Below are 18,057 nucleotides of genomic sequence, written 5' to 3'. Positions count from 1 at the left end.
CGCCTCCTTGCCAGCGCCCCTCACGGGAAGGACTGGAGGGACAAAGGGGTGTGCTCCAGAGCGATCCCCTCTACCGCGGGGCTTAAGGTTGTCATCGCACAAAAGCTCTGGCAGGGAAAAGCCGGCCGGGTTCCCCGCTGAGGCGGGTACAGACAGCGGCCCCGCGCGGTTACACCCAGACCCGCCATCCACGAACGTCGTGCGTCAGCGTGCCTCTCACCCGGCTCTAATTTCCGCCCCTCCTCCCGCCGGCCAAGGAGGCACGCGCATTGGCGCGCGCAGGGCCTGCTGCCGAGTAAGCCCCTCTAGAAGCCCGGATTGGCCTGACCCGGTATTCTTCAGCCAATGGCGTCCAGCCCTGCCTTAGGCCACGCCCCCTCCCCAGACGCGAGCGCGCGACCGCTCGGCCCCGCCGGTGCGCGCCCCTGGCTCCCCGCCCCCTCCGCGCGCGCAGCTCCCTGCGGCCGCTGCCGCCTGTAACCTGCGCCGCCAGGATGTGGCTGGGGGCTGACGTCGGGTCCAGATGTGGCCCCAGCCCCGCCCACCCCCGAGGCCGGGCCGCCCACACCGAGCTGCGGCGCGCACGGCGGCTGTCCCGCCTGCCACAATGCGCGGCGAAGCTGTGCCCGCGACTTGACGCGGTCGTCCCTAACGTCGCCACTCGACATCCTTAGGACAGGCCGCCCCTGACGCCGCGCTGGGACCCTACTCGCCCACGCCCCCCATGCGCTCACTCCCCGGTGCCGGGTCGGGCGGACGCGGAGCCGCGCGGGTGACGGCAGAGGCGGCTGCGCGCCCAGCCTAGCCCAGCCCAGCCGGAGGAGAGGGCGCGCCGCGCCCCCGCCCCCCGCCTGCTCTCCGGAGGCCGTGGGTGCGGATGCGCGGCTGACGACTCGTAGAGACTAGCACTGCCGCCCGCCCGCCGGCCGCAGCCCGCAGCATGGCAGCCGCCGCCTATGTGGACCACTTCGCAGCCGAGTGCCTCGTGTCCATGTCCAGCCGCGCAGTCGTGCACGGACCGCGGGAGGGGCCGGAGTCCCGGCCCGAGGGCGCGGCCGCCGCCGCCACCCCCGCACTGCCCCGCGTTGAGGAGCGCCGCGACGGCAAGGACAGCGCCTCGCTCTTCGTGGTGGCGCGGATCCTAGCGGACCTCAACCAACAAGCGCCAGCGCCCGCCTCAGCGGAGCGCAGAGAGGGCGCTGCTGCCCGGAAGGCGAGGACCCCCTGCCGACTACCGCCCGCGCCACCCGCGCCGCCGCCTGCTTCCGAACCCGTCTCCCCCAGCGGAGAAGGTGCGGCAGCCGCGCCCCCCAGCCCCGCTTGGAGCGAGCCCGAGGCGGGACTAGATCCGGAGCGGGAGCCCGGACCCGCGGGGAGCGGCGAGTCCGGCCTCAGACAAAGGGGCCGGCGGGGCCGAAGTCGCGCCGACCTCGAGTCCCCGCAGAGAAAGCACAAGTGCCACTACGCGGGCTGTGAGAAAGTTTATGGGAAATCTTCGCACCTCAAGGCGCACCTGAGAACTCACACAGGTCAGTGGGGCGGCCGGGCGCCCAGAGCGCGCGGACAGGGGACGGCGCGGGCGGTCCAGCCACGCCCCCGGAGCTGCCCGCGGGGCGCGAGGGGAGGGCTGGGCGCGGGGAACGGTCGGGCGGAGGACGATCGGGGCCTCGCCCCTTCCCTCGTCTCTCAGTCCTGCGGCCGGCTTCGCGCGCCGCGTGAGGCGGTCCGGGTTCTTGGAGCCGGCGCCCGCCCGGGGACCGCGCCCCCGCCGGGCACGCCCCCTCCCAGGCGCACTCGGGCGGGGCCACGGGGGTGGATGTCGTCATCTGGGCCGGGGGCGGCGACCCCGCCCAGGCCTGGGGGCGACGCGGGCAGGTGCGCACGGATTGGGTGGGGGCTATAGGCGTCGCTCTGGTGGATGGGCAGCCGGGGCGCCTGGGAGCTGAGGGAGGGTGGTATTTTACTGGTCTTCGTACTCCCCTCCCCCGCCCACCGGGCACGCGCTGGGGAGGGGAAGGGGGACCGGCCCAGGCGCGCGTTGGGCGAAGTTCACGCGGGGACAGGGTTCCCTTCAGCCACTCGGCACATTCTTCGCTCTCCTCTTCCTGTAATTTTTCCAGCGTTCTAAGGTTTAATTTGTCGTAACCAGAGCCCGCGGCTGCACTGGCCGACGCGGGGGGCGGTCCCGGTTAGCTGTTCCCCGCCCGCGGCTCTTTGTGGGAGCACCCGCCCATCCGGCTAGCGGGGGCGCGCTGGGCCGGAGGGGGGTTACTCGGCCCCGCGACGCTTTCTCTGGAAAGGAGCGCCCTGCCCACGGTCCGTCGGTCTGCGCCGCCTGTACCCAGCTCAGTTCTCACCTGCTGGTGGCCGGATGCGGCGGGCACGCGGCACCTGCCGGAGGACTGGAGGCCAGAGCCCGCAGCTGGGGGGGTCCGCGAACGGCCTTTCGCCGCCACCTACCCCAGGGGAGTATTTCCCATTGCTCGGGCCTGCTACTTTGTAGTAGATTCCTCTGTGAAAGTTTGTTTGTTTAACCCCCTTTTCGTTTCTTTGTAACACAAAGACAACCACTTAATGGATAGCAACTCCCTTCCCCCGGTTTGTTTTAAAGATTGTTTCCCTGAACTCACGTGAATTCCTCTGGCACTTAACTCTTCCATTTTTGAGGCAGGTTCACAGCTTAAATACTTAATACCGTTACCTTGTTACCAAGGGTTGTGCATTTTGTTAAGTAGTTCACATGCTGATTAAACAGTAAAGCAAACAAAAACCCTGCGGTCTTCAAGACCCCAGAGCTGGAGGCCCTTTTCTCTTGGTATATTGGGAATTGAGCGGCCTGAGATCTGCAGGTGTAAGGGTTGGTGTATCTCTTAACGACTTCTCGGAGACTGCGCTCCCGGTCCTAGCCCCTTGCTGCAGCCTTCCCGAACCACGTGGTTGATTCTGCGGTGGAGGGTGAACGTGGAGCCTTTTCTAGGCATTCGGGTCAGAATTAATTGTGTATGGGTCCGGGGTGGGGCGGGGCTCTGTTCAGCTTGGGAACGCTGCCGCGACGGTGGGTGTGGCCGTGGGGGAGGGGCCAAACTAGGTTCTGAAAGCAGGGGACTCTAGAGCGAGGGATGGGAGCAACACTTGGGGCGTGGCGGTGGTTAAGGTCTACCCGAGGGGTGGGGTATGAGGCCAGTGCTGGGCGGGGAACTTAATGATTGGGAAATCCTGGAAATCCTTCTGCAGCCTCTTTTATCCGCGGCCTAAAACCCGGCAGCACCAGGTAGCTGGCTTTTTGACTAGCCCAGGGTGAGGGAGGGGTGGGCGGGGCGGTAAGGGCTTCAGCCCCGGGATGTTTTCCTGATAGGGTCGCCCCCTCTTCGGGTGAGCAGACGTCTAGGCTAGAGAGAGGTGTGGAGCCCGGAGTGCTGGGGACTTGCGTCTCCCGCAGTGGGATGAGGGCCCTTTCCTATAGTTTCTGGAAACGCAAGATTGGCAGAAGCAACCCTCTTTGAGTGCTTGCAACAAAGTCTATTCTTTAAAGGGGGGAACCCTCTCTGTACTTCATGTGTGCTGAGATCAGAGTGAGGCTCCACCTATAGGTGAATGCAGGTGCCTGGACCCCTCATGAGGGCGGGAGTTTGAAATAGCACAGATTCTAAGCCTCAGAACCTGAACTACTTAGTACACCATAGCTGGAAACTGCATTTATTTAGTACCCCAGGTGAATGTGATTATGAGAGTTGCACATCCTAAGCACCTGCCTGTGATGCAGGGCATCTCTGGGAAACCCATTAACAGCCCCTGCTTGGGTGGGGGTACAGAGCATGCAGTAACTGGCTTTCATAGGCATAGAAGGGGAGCTTGCTGGTGGAAGGAGACTGGTGTAGGACACATAAGGGAGAAGTCAGCAAGGCTGGCCCCAGGGGGTGACTGAGTTGCCAGGTTTCCAGATACACCCTGACTCAGAGGTGGTTGTGGTTTGGTTTGTGGGCCATCAGAAGTATTCTGGGGAGTCTCTGCAGGCAGTGGCTCAGGTCTTGCTGCATTTTCTACTTCATTAGGATCCTTCCTCCCAGGACCCATAGTGATTACATGGCAGGGTTGAATATTAAAATCACCTTAGCTAAGGAAGTAGGCAGCAGCTCTTTGACCAGGAAGGGGTTTCTAGACCTTTTGGCTTGGTGAGATCTATGCTTATCACCTGGAAAGTCCTTGGAGAAATAAGGTGGGGTGTGTGTGTGTGTGTGTGTGTGTGTGTGTGAGAGAGAGAGAGAGAGAGAGAGAGAGAGAACCCTTTGGGAATTGCAAGGGTCAGCCTTTATTTGTGGTGGTGGTGGGGGGGGGGGACCTGCCATCCTTATGCCAGGGCTTTGCTCTACTCTGCCCTCCCATCCTGACCCCTGAAGAGCTGCTTGCAAAGATTGCCCTTCTTAGTTAGCTGTGTGGGAGTGTTCTCTCCCTTTGCCACTTCCCTGATAGTCATCCTGTGGACTATTAACCCTCTGTCACATTTAGGTAATTGTTGATGTTAAAGCAAATGCATAGTAAAACAAACCTCTTTGCAGCTCAAACCACTTGTTTATATAATTGGAACTTCTCAATCCAGATTTGGGAAATTTACTAAGTCTAACTTTGGGGAGTAGCAAGATGAGGTGCAGATTTTCTGGAGACTGAAGGGTTTTGGTGTGGAAGAGAGGACTTCCAGAAGATCAGGGCAGGCTGGGGCCCTCTTGAGAGCAAATAGTCCCTCTCTGAACCAGCTGTGTCCTGCATCTGGAGATTCCAGCTTATCTTCAGGTGGGGCCCAGTGGGCCACTAGTAGAATGGCCACTCAGGCTTTCTTGGCAGCACTCTAAATACATTCCTACCTATTTGTTCCCATAAAGACTTGTTTTCCAAGGGACTCTGTGCCCTATTTTCTCCCCAAGCACTGGGAGCCAAAATATCTCCTTGCATTCTGCCCAAACTGGGCCATTCAGGAGCTCTAGGGTTCCATGAGAAAAGTGGGTATGTGGGCCCAGCTGTTCACCTGCAGACCTTGAGTGATGCTTATGGTCACTGCCCTTGTTTGGGATTGGGATTCCCATAAGTAAGATTGTATTCTTTCAGCATTTCCAATAATCTTTAGTTTAAAATTTATACTTACTCACTGAAGCAGGGATTGGATCCTGAGTGAGATTCTTGGGGCAGGGTTTTTTGGCCTCTTCTCCAAGTGCACTTTGGCCTTGGAGTCTGTTTCCAAACACACTGCTGGCTGTGTTTCTCACAGGTGCTCCCTGATACAAGTGTCTGGTACAGCCTGTCAGAGTAAAGGGAGACTGTGTGGGATCTCCTTTACCCAGGCAAAACCAGGCTTATTAATGGCTACTGCTTTGTCCAGGGACGTGCCCAGGCCAGTGGCTCCTACCTCTGGCACCTCCACTTCCCCAGGCTTCAATCAGGCCTCCTTAGTGAAACTCCTCAAATAGTGCAGGAGCTGTGGACGGAATGTTTGAGCCTGCTCCTTCCCCCACTAACCACCTCTACCCGATGCTGGTGCAGCCCCTTTCAGATCTTAATAGATTTACACATGTGTATCCACACAGATGTTTAAACACTAGAAAATAGTCTGCCCGAAACACTCTACCGCAGGTTATACATAGCTTTCATCCTGTTGATTACTTGGATCTTAGATGTAGCAAGTCAAAAGGAAAAGGATGAAATATATTGATAGCCACCCAAGGTAAGGGAGGAAACAAACCCAGTAAGTTACTAAGTTATGTGTGCTCATATGTGTGTGCATTTAACTGTATAACTGAAGAGACCCCACCAAACATAATTTCAGGACAAATGTGGGGCCCTGTCAAATATGTTGTTCCTTCTTTCAGTAGTCCCTGAAGCCTGCCTTAGCAACCCTGTAATAAGTGACATTTCTAACAGCGATTTTGAGATACCAACACTCTGTAAAGTGTGTCTGGTTTGTGCTTTAAGAAGGCAGTTTAAAATTGTTCTTAAAAAACAAAACAAAACAAAACAAAAAAACCTTCTAGAGTGGTCCACTCAGCATTCACAATCATATCTAAGACTTCCAGACTGCTTGGTAGTGGCAGATATTGTTCTGACTTCATTAGTTTATGAAGTTACTTAATCTTCAAAAGGGCCCTAGGAGGTAGACACTGTTATTATTACTAATTTTCAAATAAGGAAAATAAGGCTCAGATGGGTTAAGAAACATTCCCAAAGTCACACAGCAAGTGAGGGTGGAATTAGGGTTTGCATCTGGACAGCTGTGTGCCTAAGTTTCAGTGTGCCTACCATACCCTTTGCCACTGTCTCTGGACCTGCATTCCTGGTGATGCAGGTAAGCAAGTTCCCTTCCCTAGTATTAGAAGGCTATGTGTCCCCCAGAACATTGTCCCCCCACAAGTTTTTACTGTTTCTGAAATGACAAGGGTGTATTACAGTGATCATGCATATACTCTTCCCCTAGTTTTGTCCATTAATGTTTTGTCATACATTTCTCCTTTTCTTCCTCCCTTTCTCTCTCTTTTCTCTAACGTATTATTTGATGTATAGACTGTATTCAGTTTCCCAAATGAGTCTCCCAAATGTCCCATAGGGGATCCAGAATCCACATTGTGTGTGGTCATCCTATCTCTTTAGTTTCCTTGAATCTAGAATAGTACATCTTTTAGTTGGTTATTGCATTGACATTTTAAGGATTGAAGCCAGTTGACCTGTAGAACATTCCACAATCTGGTTAGATGTGATTGTTTTCCTCATGTTTAGGTGCTGCTTAAATAATTTTGGGCCACCAATAGGATACAGATAATGTTGGGCATTTCCACTACAATGTAGCTGGGGTAGGAGCCAGCTGGACCACATGGTTAAGGTGGTGTTCACCAGGTCCTCACAGGGACATTTTCCTCTTGGAAATTGTATTACAGCTTTTTGGAGGGGCAGGTGTGTACTTGTTGATCTTTAGTCACACCCTTCCATGTACCTGGTTGGTCTCTGCATTGTTTTCCAACTTCTTGACTGTACAGGTGTTGAGATTTTGGAGTTCTGCTTTGGAAGTCTTTTTTAAAGTCTAAGGACAACGTGGTAGAGGCTTTGGCATTCCCTTCCTCAAACAAGACACCTTAATTTATTTTTAAAAGTGTTTCCAGGTAGTATTGATAGCCTGTTCTAAAGGTGGTTGGCATTGTGTTCTTGGTCAGCCCACTGTGCCTTGACTCATCCTATTTCCAGGGCTTGTGCAGTTCTTGCTGTCACTAACACCCTTAAGTCCTGGTGAGTCTTTACATGCTTTCAAGAAAAAACAAGTATAGATCTGAGTTCACACACCTCAGCCTGTTTTTCTTAATTTTGCAATTACGAATGGAGTTATTTTCTTGAGAAATCAGCTCCCTCTTAAAGTGAGAATAGACTTCTCTCCAGCTTGGTGGCTCCAAATAAATGCTGTGCTGTGTGACCAGGGTTGGGGTGGTATAGAAAGCTGCTGATACAGTCTCCAGGGCAGGACGCACAGAGTTTGGAAAGCTGTGGTCACTGTTCTGGGTATATATAGTGGAGACTTAAACATTTTAGCTTTTTTGGCAGGGATTAAACAATAGGCACTTGTTAGAAGACATAAGAGGGCTGGGGTTATGGCTCAGCGGTAGAGCACTCACCTAGCGTGTGCAGAGTCCTGCATTTGATCCTCAGCATCACATAAAAATAAATAAATAAAATAAAGGTATTGTGTCCAACTACAACTAAGAAATACATTTATTTAGGAAAAAAAGACACAAGAAATCCTTAACTAAGCCTACTGCTGTGACTTTGTCCACACACATATGCACATGCATATATGTTTATACATGTGTATATACATCCGTCTCCATGTATGACATGTATATGTGCACACATGTGTACATATACATGTATATATAAATGTGGTGCCCTGTTCATTGTTGTGTCTGAATCATGCATCCAGACCCAGAACATGGTGACATTGTAGATCTTCTGATTTCTAGTCCAATTTAGGTTCTAGAGTCCACCTGAAACCTCAGAGACTGTTGACAGCTATTAATGAGTTAGGGTGTTGGACAGAGGCACAGAGTTTCCTCAGTTGAAACTAGGACCTTGGTAGAGGCTGTTCATCTGCTCCACCCCAACTCCTGGCCCCTAATTCCCATACTGTTTTTTGTTACTTGGCTCTTGTTCTGTCTCCCACCCTGACCAGTTTCCCTCCTGATCAGGGCTGTACCCTCAACACTACTTGCCATTGAGCATTATGTGTGTGTGGTGGATAGGTGGGCACAACATAGCACTCTGGTTCTTAGCAATATTGTTCTGGACAAATGAAACCAAGGGCACACATCCCCAATTATTTATTTATTTATTTATTTATTTATTTATTTATTTATTTATTTTTGTGGGGGGTGTCTGTTTATTGTTCTCCTTTTTTGAAGTTCATCACACAAAAACACTTGCTAACCAGGAACTTGGCCACAATCTGTGGCCATCAGCCAGTCTGTCCCAAGGTGACCTGTTCGGAAAAGAGCTGAGGCTTGATGCCTCAGACTAAATGTCCCTATGCTGCTGCCACAGGGGCATGGCCTGCTTTACATGAGTGGGCGACCCTAGGTCCCTAGGCACTGGGCACAGGCTTATCTCCTTGGAACTTTATCCCAGGATGCATTGTGGAAGAGCTTTGCAAGACATAGGGGCCTGAAATTAAAAGTCATTCACCAGAGTTAGGGGTGTTACTGAGTGATAGAGTGCTTGCATAACATGCACCAAGTTCCTAGGTTCCAACATTATCATTACAACCCACCCACCCCCCAAAAAGTCACTTGCCGAAGAGCTTCCTGCCCTGGACTCCTGTCTCAGGGGGACTTCTGAAGGGAGAGATCTGTTGCATGTCCATCTCCTGTGAACAAGGGCCAGTTGGAAGGAAGCCTGGCAATGGCAAGAGGGTGAAATAGGTCCATGCTGCCTTCTACTCAGGTCTACTGCACAGACATGGGAGGGATCAGTAAGATGATGACTTGAGCAAGTCTAACAAGTGGTCAGGATTGATCTGACCTCAATCCTTTTTGGAGGACCCATAGTTGTTATCCCTTATGAATATGAGCTCTTCCATAGTCCAGAATTCCTCCCATAGTAAGGAGAGCCCATGAACACAGTGGTGTCCCTAAGGTTTATCACCCTTTGGGACTTTGGAGGACTTGCAGTTTCATATGTAGGACTTCCCATCTCACTTCTGAGATGTCAGGGCAGGTTGCCTGCTCTTCTTAGGGGCTAGAATCCTTGCTGGGGATGGGTTCAATCTATGGATTTGGTAGCATGTCCTCTCTGGAGAGGTGGCTTAAGGAGATAACGAATCATTTTCCTCAGGCCACACCTGAGTATTTGCAGGATCTAGGACATAACCAGGAATGCCCTCCTCCCATGAATTCCTTCTCTGAGCCTTTTCGTTGTTCTTAACTCTCTTTTATGTGTAAATGCTCACTAAAAAGAAACAGAATAAAGGGAACTTGATTTAGGGCTAGAGGTAGAAGTTAAAAGTTAATGGCAGAGCACAAACAGGGGCTCTGCAAGGAAGTATTGAGAAAGTGGAAACAGAAAAGAGATGTGTGAGTCTCAGGCTGGCTCCTTGGTCCTCCAGGATGAGAGGCCAGATGGCTCAGACCCAGCAGGTCATTGGCCTGAAGGTACCAGGAGGGTTCCCCTGGACCCTTAGCTAGGTGACCTGTTCAGTTCTGTCTGGATTCTGTTGAGGGTCTGAGAGCTGGGGCTAGGCACCAGGGGTATGCCTGGGCATCTTTCCAACCACAAACCCTACACATATTCTTTAAACAAGAGATAATAAATATGAGCTAATTACATAGTTGCCAGTTATGTGAATCTTATGAAATGTATAAAAGTGACAGCAGTCTGGTTCTTTGGTAGGCTCTTCATTGTCTTGGTCTATGCACTTGGCCCATCAGGTATTCTTGATGCACTGCTCTTGTCTTCACCTTGACAGCCTTGTCTGGTTTGCCTACTGGTCACTGGTGGTTATCATGTCTCCTCAGGTTCCACCATCCCATGCTTAGGTCTCCAGTCTCAGAAGGATTCTCCTCATGCTTGTTTATCAGCTTCTGTTTGTCTCCTAGCGCAAATGGCATGGTGAGAGAAGGAGGTACTTAGTGCAGCACCTGAAGGTCCTAAGGGACACTGGCCCCCTACAGCCCAGCATGGTGAGGCCAAGTTCCTCCGGTTTTATTTCTTTTCCAGAGTCCACCTATTTGTCTGGATGCATGACAGTTGCTTTTTTTCTAAAAATGACTGCTGCTTGGCCTAAGGCACCAGGACATTCTCTGGTTGAGTCTAAGTGGCTATGCAGGATGTCACCTTTTGTCAAGGCTTAAATATGGTTTGATTTTTTTATGCTGTGTCCCCTATGTGATGGGTCTGGCTGAAGGAGGCAGGCCCCTATGAGTGTTCACTGTTATGGGCATCATGCTACTATGTTGCAAGCTGAGCTGGTTGTCCTAAATTACTGTCAGACCTTAGGGTCTTGCGGAATATTCAGCATTGGCTACTGACAGGTTCTGATTTGAAGCCGTCCTAGTGACAAACTGGGTGTTTTGCTTCAGACAAGTTGTGCCATTTTAAAGTTTACTCTTACTTTAGCTTTTTAAAAGCATCAATCTTTATTTTCCTGATCTTCCTCCTTGCTCTGAATTATGAGCCAGGGATCTTGGAAGATAGGTGTGTGTGTGTGTGTGTGTGAGTGTGTGTGTGTGTGTGTGTACATGCGTGCGTGTATGCCTATGCCTGTACATGCATATGCATGTATGTTTATGTACACATATGTATGTGTGCATACATGTATGCATGTGATCAACCATGTAACCTAACATTCAGGATAGTTGTTCTTTTGACTAAAAGCCAGTTCTAAGATATCTGGCCAGGTGTGCAGGCTGCCCGGTAGGAATGATTGTTGCTCACAGCAATATGAACCTCAGTAGAGCTGCATTACTGAAAGGCTGATACCCTGCAGTAGCAGGGCAGGAGGGAGCCCACCATGGCTCTTCAGGCAGGACCAGCCTTGAAGGTGGAGAAGGACCCTAGAGCCGAATCCAACAGTATTGCTCCCTATTTTTCTGTTCCTCCTTCACAGATCAAGGAGCCCAGTGGCCTGGTATGGGGGCCTGGCCTGACCCAGAGAATGTATGAGACCTGAGCTCTTTAGCAGCCCAGCTGAGGATTCAGCCTGGGCCCTTCCTTTCTTCACCTCTTCCTTGTTCCCTGGGATCTGAGCTGTTTCTCATCTGCCTTCAGAGCTTTCTAGCCCTCAAGACAAGCTGGTGGGGAAAGGGCTGCAGGGGTTGGAGGAGAGAGGATGTAGGTGCCCCTCCTTGGTGCTGTAGGCAGCTTTGCCTAGGAGACCCTGCAGGGGAAGCTGCAGCTTCCTCCTTCCGCCCTATGGGGACACCCTAGCACTGATCCCATGGGATGTTGGGAGGAGGTGGCCTGGTTGGCTGTTCCTGGTTGTAGTCAGGGTCCTCCTACACAGCAGACTGGAGGTAAACACTGGGTTTCCTTGACAACCGAGCTGAGGCAAGGCTCCAAGTGCTTGTGGCTAGAGAAGTTCTCATTGTCTCAAGTTTCTAGGATGGATTTCTATTTTGATTTTTTTTTTAATTAGCTGGTATGACTAAGATAGCAAAATGCCTGACCTGGTTCCTATAATTTCTTAATAAACATTTATATTCCCTTTATAGGAGGAACATTTCAGTGCTTCATTGACTTTTTTTTTTTTGGCTGTTTTGAGGTAGGGTGAGGGCAGCACAGAGTACCCCTCCGACAGCTGGCAGGGCCATAGGCCAGACAGTGCTGGCCAAGGTCCAGGGACTAGGAGCCACATCAGAATTTTATTGGCTTTGAGGCCAATTAATTCCATGGAAAATTTTGGGGAGCTGCTTCTTTTCTCTTAGAATGTTCAGATGCCCCTAAGTGAAGCTTCTAGAAATAATCAGACCAGACCAAGAAGTCTGTCTGAGCCCAAGGAGTGCCCTCTCCACCCAGTGCCAGGCCCTCTCTGGAGGTCAAGATGGGAACTTTTTTTTACAGCTTGGTACAGGTGACATTTCTGTTTGCTGTTAAACTATAACTGCTCATGCTGGCAGCCTGAGTAGGCTATATCTGGGCCCATGTCCTCCTTGCTTGTACTCTTGGTGGGATACCCTGATGGAAATGCCTTGGGCAGTGGCAGGGACTCAGCAGCAGGTTCTTGCATAGACCTGGACCTTCACCTTGTGTCTGCCTGGGCTTTCCTGCTCTGCCTAACTGCAAAGTACCTCACATAGAGTCAGTCACCTGCCTTAGCAAGGAGCCAAGGTAAGTCTACAAGAAGTATTTTCATTCATTTTATCCCTAGAGCTGATCCAAGTGATCCAGTTGGGTAATGTGTCCTGTGAGCTATTCTGCAAAGCTACTACTTCTAGGTCTCTTTTTAGGGTCCCGTCCTCATGATGGTTGTACAGGGCCTTTTGAGTCCCTTGACACTGCCCATTCATGCCAGAGTGGACTGGGCTGCCTCATGCATCCTTTATCCCAGCTCTCATGACTAATTTGTAGGCATGGATCTACAGGAAAGCATCTCCCTGCAGCAGGGGTTGTTCCAGTTGCCGTGGGGTCAGGGCCCACCAACCCAGGACTCAAGGAAATGTTTAGATTTTGCTGTATTTATTTTAGAATACATCCCTGATGTATTCTAAAGTGCTTTTCTGTACTTTGAGCTTTCCAGCCTCTCTCCAGTTTTCCCCACTGAGTCCTGGGCAGTTGTCCTTCAGCCTGGTGCCCAACACCTGGGTGGAATGCCAAATTAGTGCCCCCTCCCCTGAGCAGTCTTCCTCACCTGGACACTGAACAGCCTTCTCATCATTCTTTCTTTGTAGGGCACAAACAGTCCTGTTAACATAACCCCTTTCAGGGATGCATGAAGAACTTTATTTTATATAAAGAGTATATCGACCTGGTATTGAAGAGTATTACACATGGGAATTTTGTGAGATATCCAAGTGCCTAGCACCTCTGTGTTGTTTGCAAGGTCTAACAGTTTGTGCTTTGGACTTTGAGCCCCACATCATTGCTGCATCTCTCTTCCTGGCCAACCATGTGGCAGTTTGACTCCATAGATGTTTTGTTTTAGAAACTTTTTTTAAGGAGTCTCTTAGTGTTTTATTTATATCAGAGAAAGATCTTTTTTTTTTTGTCTGCTTATGCCTTGTTTTTTAAAAAGAGAGAAATTATGACATATTGATGAGAATGCTTGGCTTTGGAGTTGGAACAGGCAGAGCCCAGCACTGGGTTTTCATTAGTAAAGTGGGTTTGTCTGGTCATGCTGACCTTTGAGGAACACATGAGAACATAGACAAGACATCCAGGAGCATGGGGTTTGTGGCAAGGTTGTGTGTGTTTAATCTGCAAGAGCAGAATTTCATGTCCTACAATATTATTCACAGATACCTGGATGAACAGTTTTGCTGCTTGTCCTTTTGAAAAGAGACATGATTCAGAACTATTTTTATGAAGTAGATTCTGGGTGGTGCCTAAGGATCCTTAACTGCCTGCCCAGAACCTGCCCACCCACAGCTGTTCTGTGGCATGGAGCATGGGGTGGTCTTAGGTGCACAGCCTTAGCTTCTGTATCTATAAGGTACCCATCTCAAGGATGCCAGGAAATGAACCAGGACCCAGTTGTAGAAAAATGGTACAGACTGCAAGGTTTCATGATCATCCCATTGTTGCTGGGTGTTGATCTATGCTCAGATTAGGGAGTAGTGGCCCTTTATCAGGTGAGCCTCCTTTGTTACCAGGTAACCAAGCCCTCCTAGTACCTGTTTTGTACCTGTCTGGACTCAAATTAGCAGAAGCAGCTGAAATAAAACCTCAAGGGAAAGATTTGGTCCTTGGTCACCAGAGCAGTTCTGGTCAAGCCAAAGTACTGACAGGATAAGACCCCTCCATCAGTAGTCTGGGCAGTTTCAGTGACAGGTGTCTGTGCTAGTCCTGCTAGCGCAAGTCCCACCCAAGCAGAAGGACTTTTTGAGTCCCAGTATGCTTTGAGTAGTCTTAGTCAACGGAGACTAGCACCTGCAGGAGCCCTGCCTCTCCTCTTGAGACATAGGCACTATGACAGGTTTTGTACTTATAGCCCTTCTTCAACAGAAGGCCTATTTGCCGAAAGAATTGCATCATGTGACCACTCTAGAGGAGCCCTGGGAGTAGAGCTCACTCACTCCTGCTCTCAGAGTATCTTACATGTGCAGCCTAGGGAATCCCACTAGGACTTACTTTCACTGTTTTTTTTTATGTCTTGCCAGGGCTTCTCTGGTTTCAGCAGGCATTCTACTTCTTGTTTACAGAAGTGATTGCTTTTGTGAGCTTTGGGCCATCTGTGGATTTTTTTTTTCCTTTTCTCTTTTTGGGGATAGCAACTCTGTGTTTGTAAATATGAGAATTGTTTCCTACAGTGAAGCAAGGAAGCATTCTTGAGGCTGACTTTCAGCTGTGAACAAGTTTCTTACCCCTTTCTTGCTTTCTTATCATCTTCATATGAAAGCATTTGGCAACAAAATGCTTCCTGTGTGGTCTGAGGTGAATATTTTGAATGACTGTAAGTAAGAGCATGGCTTCCTTTCTCTCTCCCTGCATGTTTGTTCTAGAGGATACCTGTAAATGTGCCATCCCACAGAGCCCACTTGCTGGGTGGTGGTAGGGGGTTCTTTCTGGGGCTGAAGTTTCCTTGTCTTTCCCTGTTGTCCAGGCCTCTTTGCAGAGACAGCAGAGGACACACTGAGGTTCATGTGCCATATCTGTGCCCTGTCTGTGTGATCTTGAGTGGGCCTCTTCCCTCTTCAGCTCTGAGCTCATTGGTTGTGACCAGCCCCTGGGCTGGGGTGGGGACTGTCCTGCACCTCTGCATAGGATTTACCACTTAGGCATCTGCTTGACACCATCCTGGAAGAAGCAGTGACAAGACCTGTGGTGGCAAGGCTGGAGGCTGTTGGAGCAGAGACATGTAGGATGGATTCAGTCTCCCAAAGAGCCTATTGCACCTGCCTGTGCACTGTCCCAGGTCACGTACCATCCCAGGCCTCAACCTCTGGAGATGAGAGAGAGACTGCCTCCAGGCTACTCACCTGCAGGGAGAAGAAAAGGAAGCTGATGAGGGTGTCTAGCCTTCTGGGAGGACCAGCAGGTGGGATCTGTGTTCTGACCGGCCCTGGTAAGGATCATTTGCCCACCTATGCAGGCAGTACTTTGGGCTATAGTAACTCAAACTGATTTCATGTTAGGAGATGATTTCCACACACAGAAAATGACCTGGAAAATTTGTCTGTTTAAACTACTGAGATCTGGCTAGCAGACCTAGGTCCTAGATTAGGGACATTCTGACAGACTGTCACTTCCCACTCCTATGTTTCATGTGGAAGTCCTCTTTGGGAAGATTTGAGGTGGGTAGCCTAAGGGCACCTTAGGCTCCAGTGCACCGTTAGCTGGCCCAGGTTCCTGAACAGACTCAGGAAGGTGAAAAAAAGGCTCCTGCCCTTGCAGTATTGAGGCCAGGGGCAGGCATAGGATTGTCCCACTTAAATATATATTTTTTAATATTTATTTTTTAGTTCTCGGCGGACACAACATCTTTGTATGTGGTGCTGATGCTCGAACCCGGGCCGCACGCATGCCAGGCGAGTGTGCTACCGCTTGAGCCACATCCCCAGACCCGCCCACTTAAATATTTCTTCCTTGGGGAGAGGTCTCTTGCCCACCCCACCTGCATTCACCTGCATGTCTTTGTGTATTTAGTGTTCCTCCTCCTTGTGAGAATGCGCATTGGTGCCATGCTAGCAGAGGCAAGCAAGCCACAGAGCCTCATGGGCTGATCAGCAGTCTGCAGATAGAGTACTTGTACACAAGTGGTCTGGTTGTCAGAGATGACTGTCCCAGGGAGGTGCTCCCTGACTCCTGGGACATACACATACCATCACTTACCCAACTACCTCCCAATAGTCTTGTACCCATGATTTAGACTTGCCTTCTTGGTGTCCTGGCTGGTGGCCAGACCCATGACAGGAAGTGTCACCCATTTAGGAGCTGAGCTAGGTCAGCTAAGGGCCCTCTCTCTTTTCAGTGGGATGGGTTTGGGCCTAGGCCTCATTTCACACCCTCCCAGTGTGGCCTACACAAGGCTTGTTCTAACAGTATAGAGAATATAATCTGGGGTCCGCAGATTTTTTTCCCCCTGAAAGTAGTAGGATCTTTATTTTAACAAAACCTCATGGAATGCAATACAGAACAAAGCTGGGGACCACCTACAGGACAGGCAGAAATGAGAGCAGGAGGGCCCTGACTATGGCTGAGTGCTGCCCAGGCTTTCTCTGCTTACCTTGAGGAGAGGGTGCTGGGTAGTCCTGAAGCTAGTGAAGGGTCCTCCCTCCATGCCCTCCCCCATATCGAAAAGGAGGCGGCCAGCTGAGTGGAGTAGGGCCAGGTAACCAAAAGAGACCAAAGTCCCAGCCTGTACCCGATGGTCATCCCAGGCATTCCGGCCACAGTTCTTTTGAAAGGTTCAGTCTAATCCTTGGGCTATGCCAGGAATGGGGCTTCTGCCCCAGTGTACCCCAGTGTTGAGGTCTGGGACAGGTGCTTTTGAGGCTGTAGGTTCTGATCCTCTCCTGGCTCCTCAGAGGAGTGCCATCATGGCCTTCTAGTCTTTGAACAGGTCGACATTGGCTCTGGGCTTCTTGGGTTGGGCAGGAGGAAGCAGTGATGAGATCCTAGTTAGAGAACAGGGTAGGCTCACCAGCCTGAAAGCAGCAGAATCTGGACTCACAGCCTGGGCAGAAGCCTTGGACTCCCCAAAGGAGAAGGAAAGTGGCCAAGGTCAAAGTTATAGCACTGAGTTTGGGGGTGGGGCTGGCCTGACCAATAGCATACACTGGACCTGGCTGTGTAAAGCTACATTTGTGGTATATCAGTGGACAGTGTGGAACAGCTGACATGGGGTTTGTTTCTTCACTTGTTCCCTGAGTGTCATGAGGGATCTGGCTCAACATCTAGCATGCTGTTATCTCTTCTTCCCACTTCATGCTTCTTTCCCTTGAGGGCTTGCTGTTTGTGAGGGCATTGCCCTGTGGCCTCATCCCACATGTTACTTTATGGGCCTGGGAAGCCCATGTTCCTGCTCCAGTGTACCTCACCTCTCACCTTCTCTGGTGTCTGCCTAGAGAGCACTGTGGGTGGGGCAGATCAGGGCCTGAGTGACTGCCTTGTGCCTAGAGGCAGCAGCTAGGGGATCCACTTTAAGTGTCACTAGATCACATCCTGAGACCAAAAGGAAGTTCCTGAGTGGGTGTGAGGAGGGTGTGGAGGAGTGGGTGGAGTCAAGAAAGCAAGGAAGTAAGCTGCTTCTGTGGCCTCCCCAGACCCTTTGCCAGTGACCCTTCCCCTGCCTTCTGGGCCCTGACTTTCCCAAAGAGGTATCACCCTATATGACAGGAGTGTTGGCCCTGAAGTTGTTGCTACCATGAGGCTACAGTCTGAGACAGTTGGGCCCGTCACTCCTTCCCAGTCACAATGCTGAACATACCAGGGCCTAGTGGCTTAGTTCCAACATGTGCCTCTGCAGATTCAGCCTGTCAGTTTGTGAAGGGCAGATGACCCCCAGCTGGGGAGGGCTCTATCTGTACCTTCACCTACTATTCATGGCCTCTGCTGCCCCAAGGGTATAGTTTGCAGCCACTGGTGGGAATAAATGTGCTCTTTTCCTTGTTCCAGAGGGAAAATATGAGAGCTGAGAGGGAGCACATGACCAGAACATTTGTGTACAATAGCACCCATCTAGAAACCCAGGGCTGATCCACACAGAACATGTGGTCAATGATCTCGACATTGTTTCTGGGAAGAGCACCCATTTGGGACTTCCAGAAATCACCCTCTTCCTTTTTGTGAAACTTTCAGCCTTTCCCCTACTCTCTCCCCCTGTTTCCCTGCCTGATTTCTGTATTTCTGAGTCTGGAGAACTCTAAGTCCAGATGTTCCTCT

General features: G+C 51.0%; 1 protein-coding gene across 1 annotated transcript in view; it reads left to right on the top strand.

Annotated features, from left to right (window-relative positions):
* Positions 1-584: 584 nt before the first annotated feature.
* The window catches only part of KLF13 (KLF transcription factor 13), a 47,497-nt gene continuing 30,024 nt past the window's right edge, over positions 585-18,057 (top strand). The window contains exon 1 of the mRNA XM_081291467.1: positions 585-1,529. Coding sequence (XP_081147593.1) covers positions 941-1,529 — 589 coding nt within the window. The 5' untranslated portion in view covers positions 585-940. The remainder of the gene's footprint in view (positions 1,530-18,057) is intronic.

This window comes from Spermophilus citellus (genome assembly GCF_964194105.1).
Source record: "Spermophilus citellus genome assembly, chromosome: 4".
Taxonomy (NCBI): domain Eukaryota; kingdom Metazoa; phylum Chordata; class Mammalia; order Rodentia; family Sciuridae; genus Spermophilus; species Spermophilus citellus.
The sequence above is the reverse complement of the archived record's forward strand: the minus strand, read 5'-3'. Positions and strand labels throughout refer to the sequence as shown.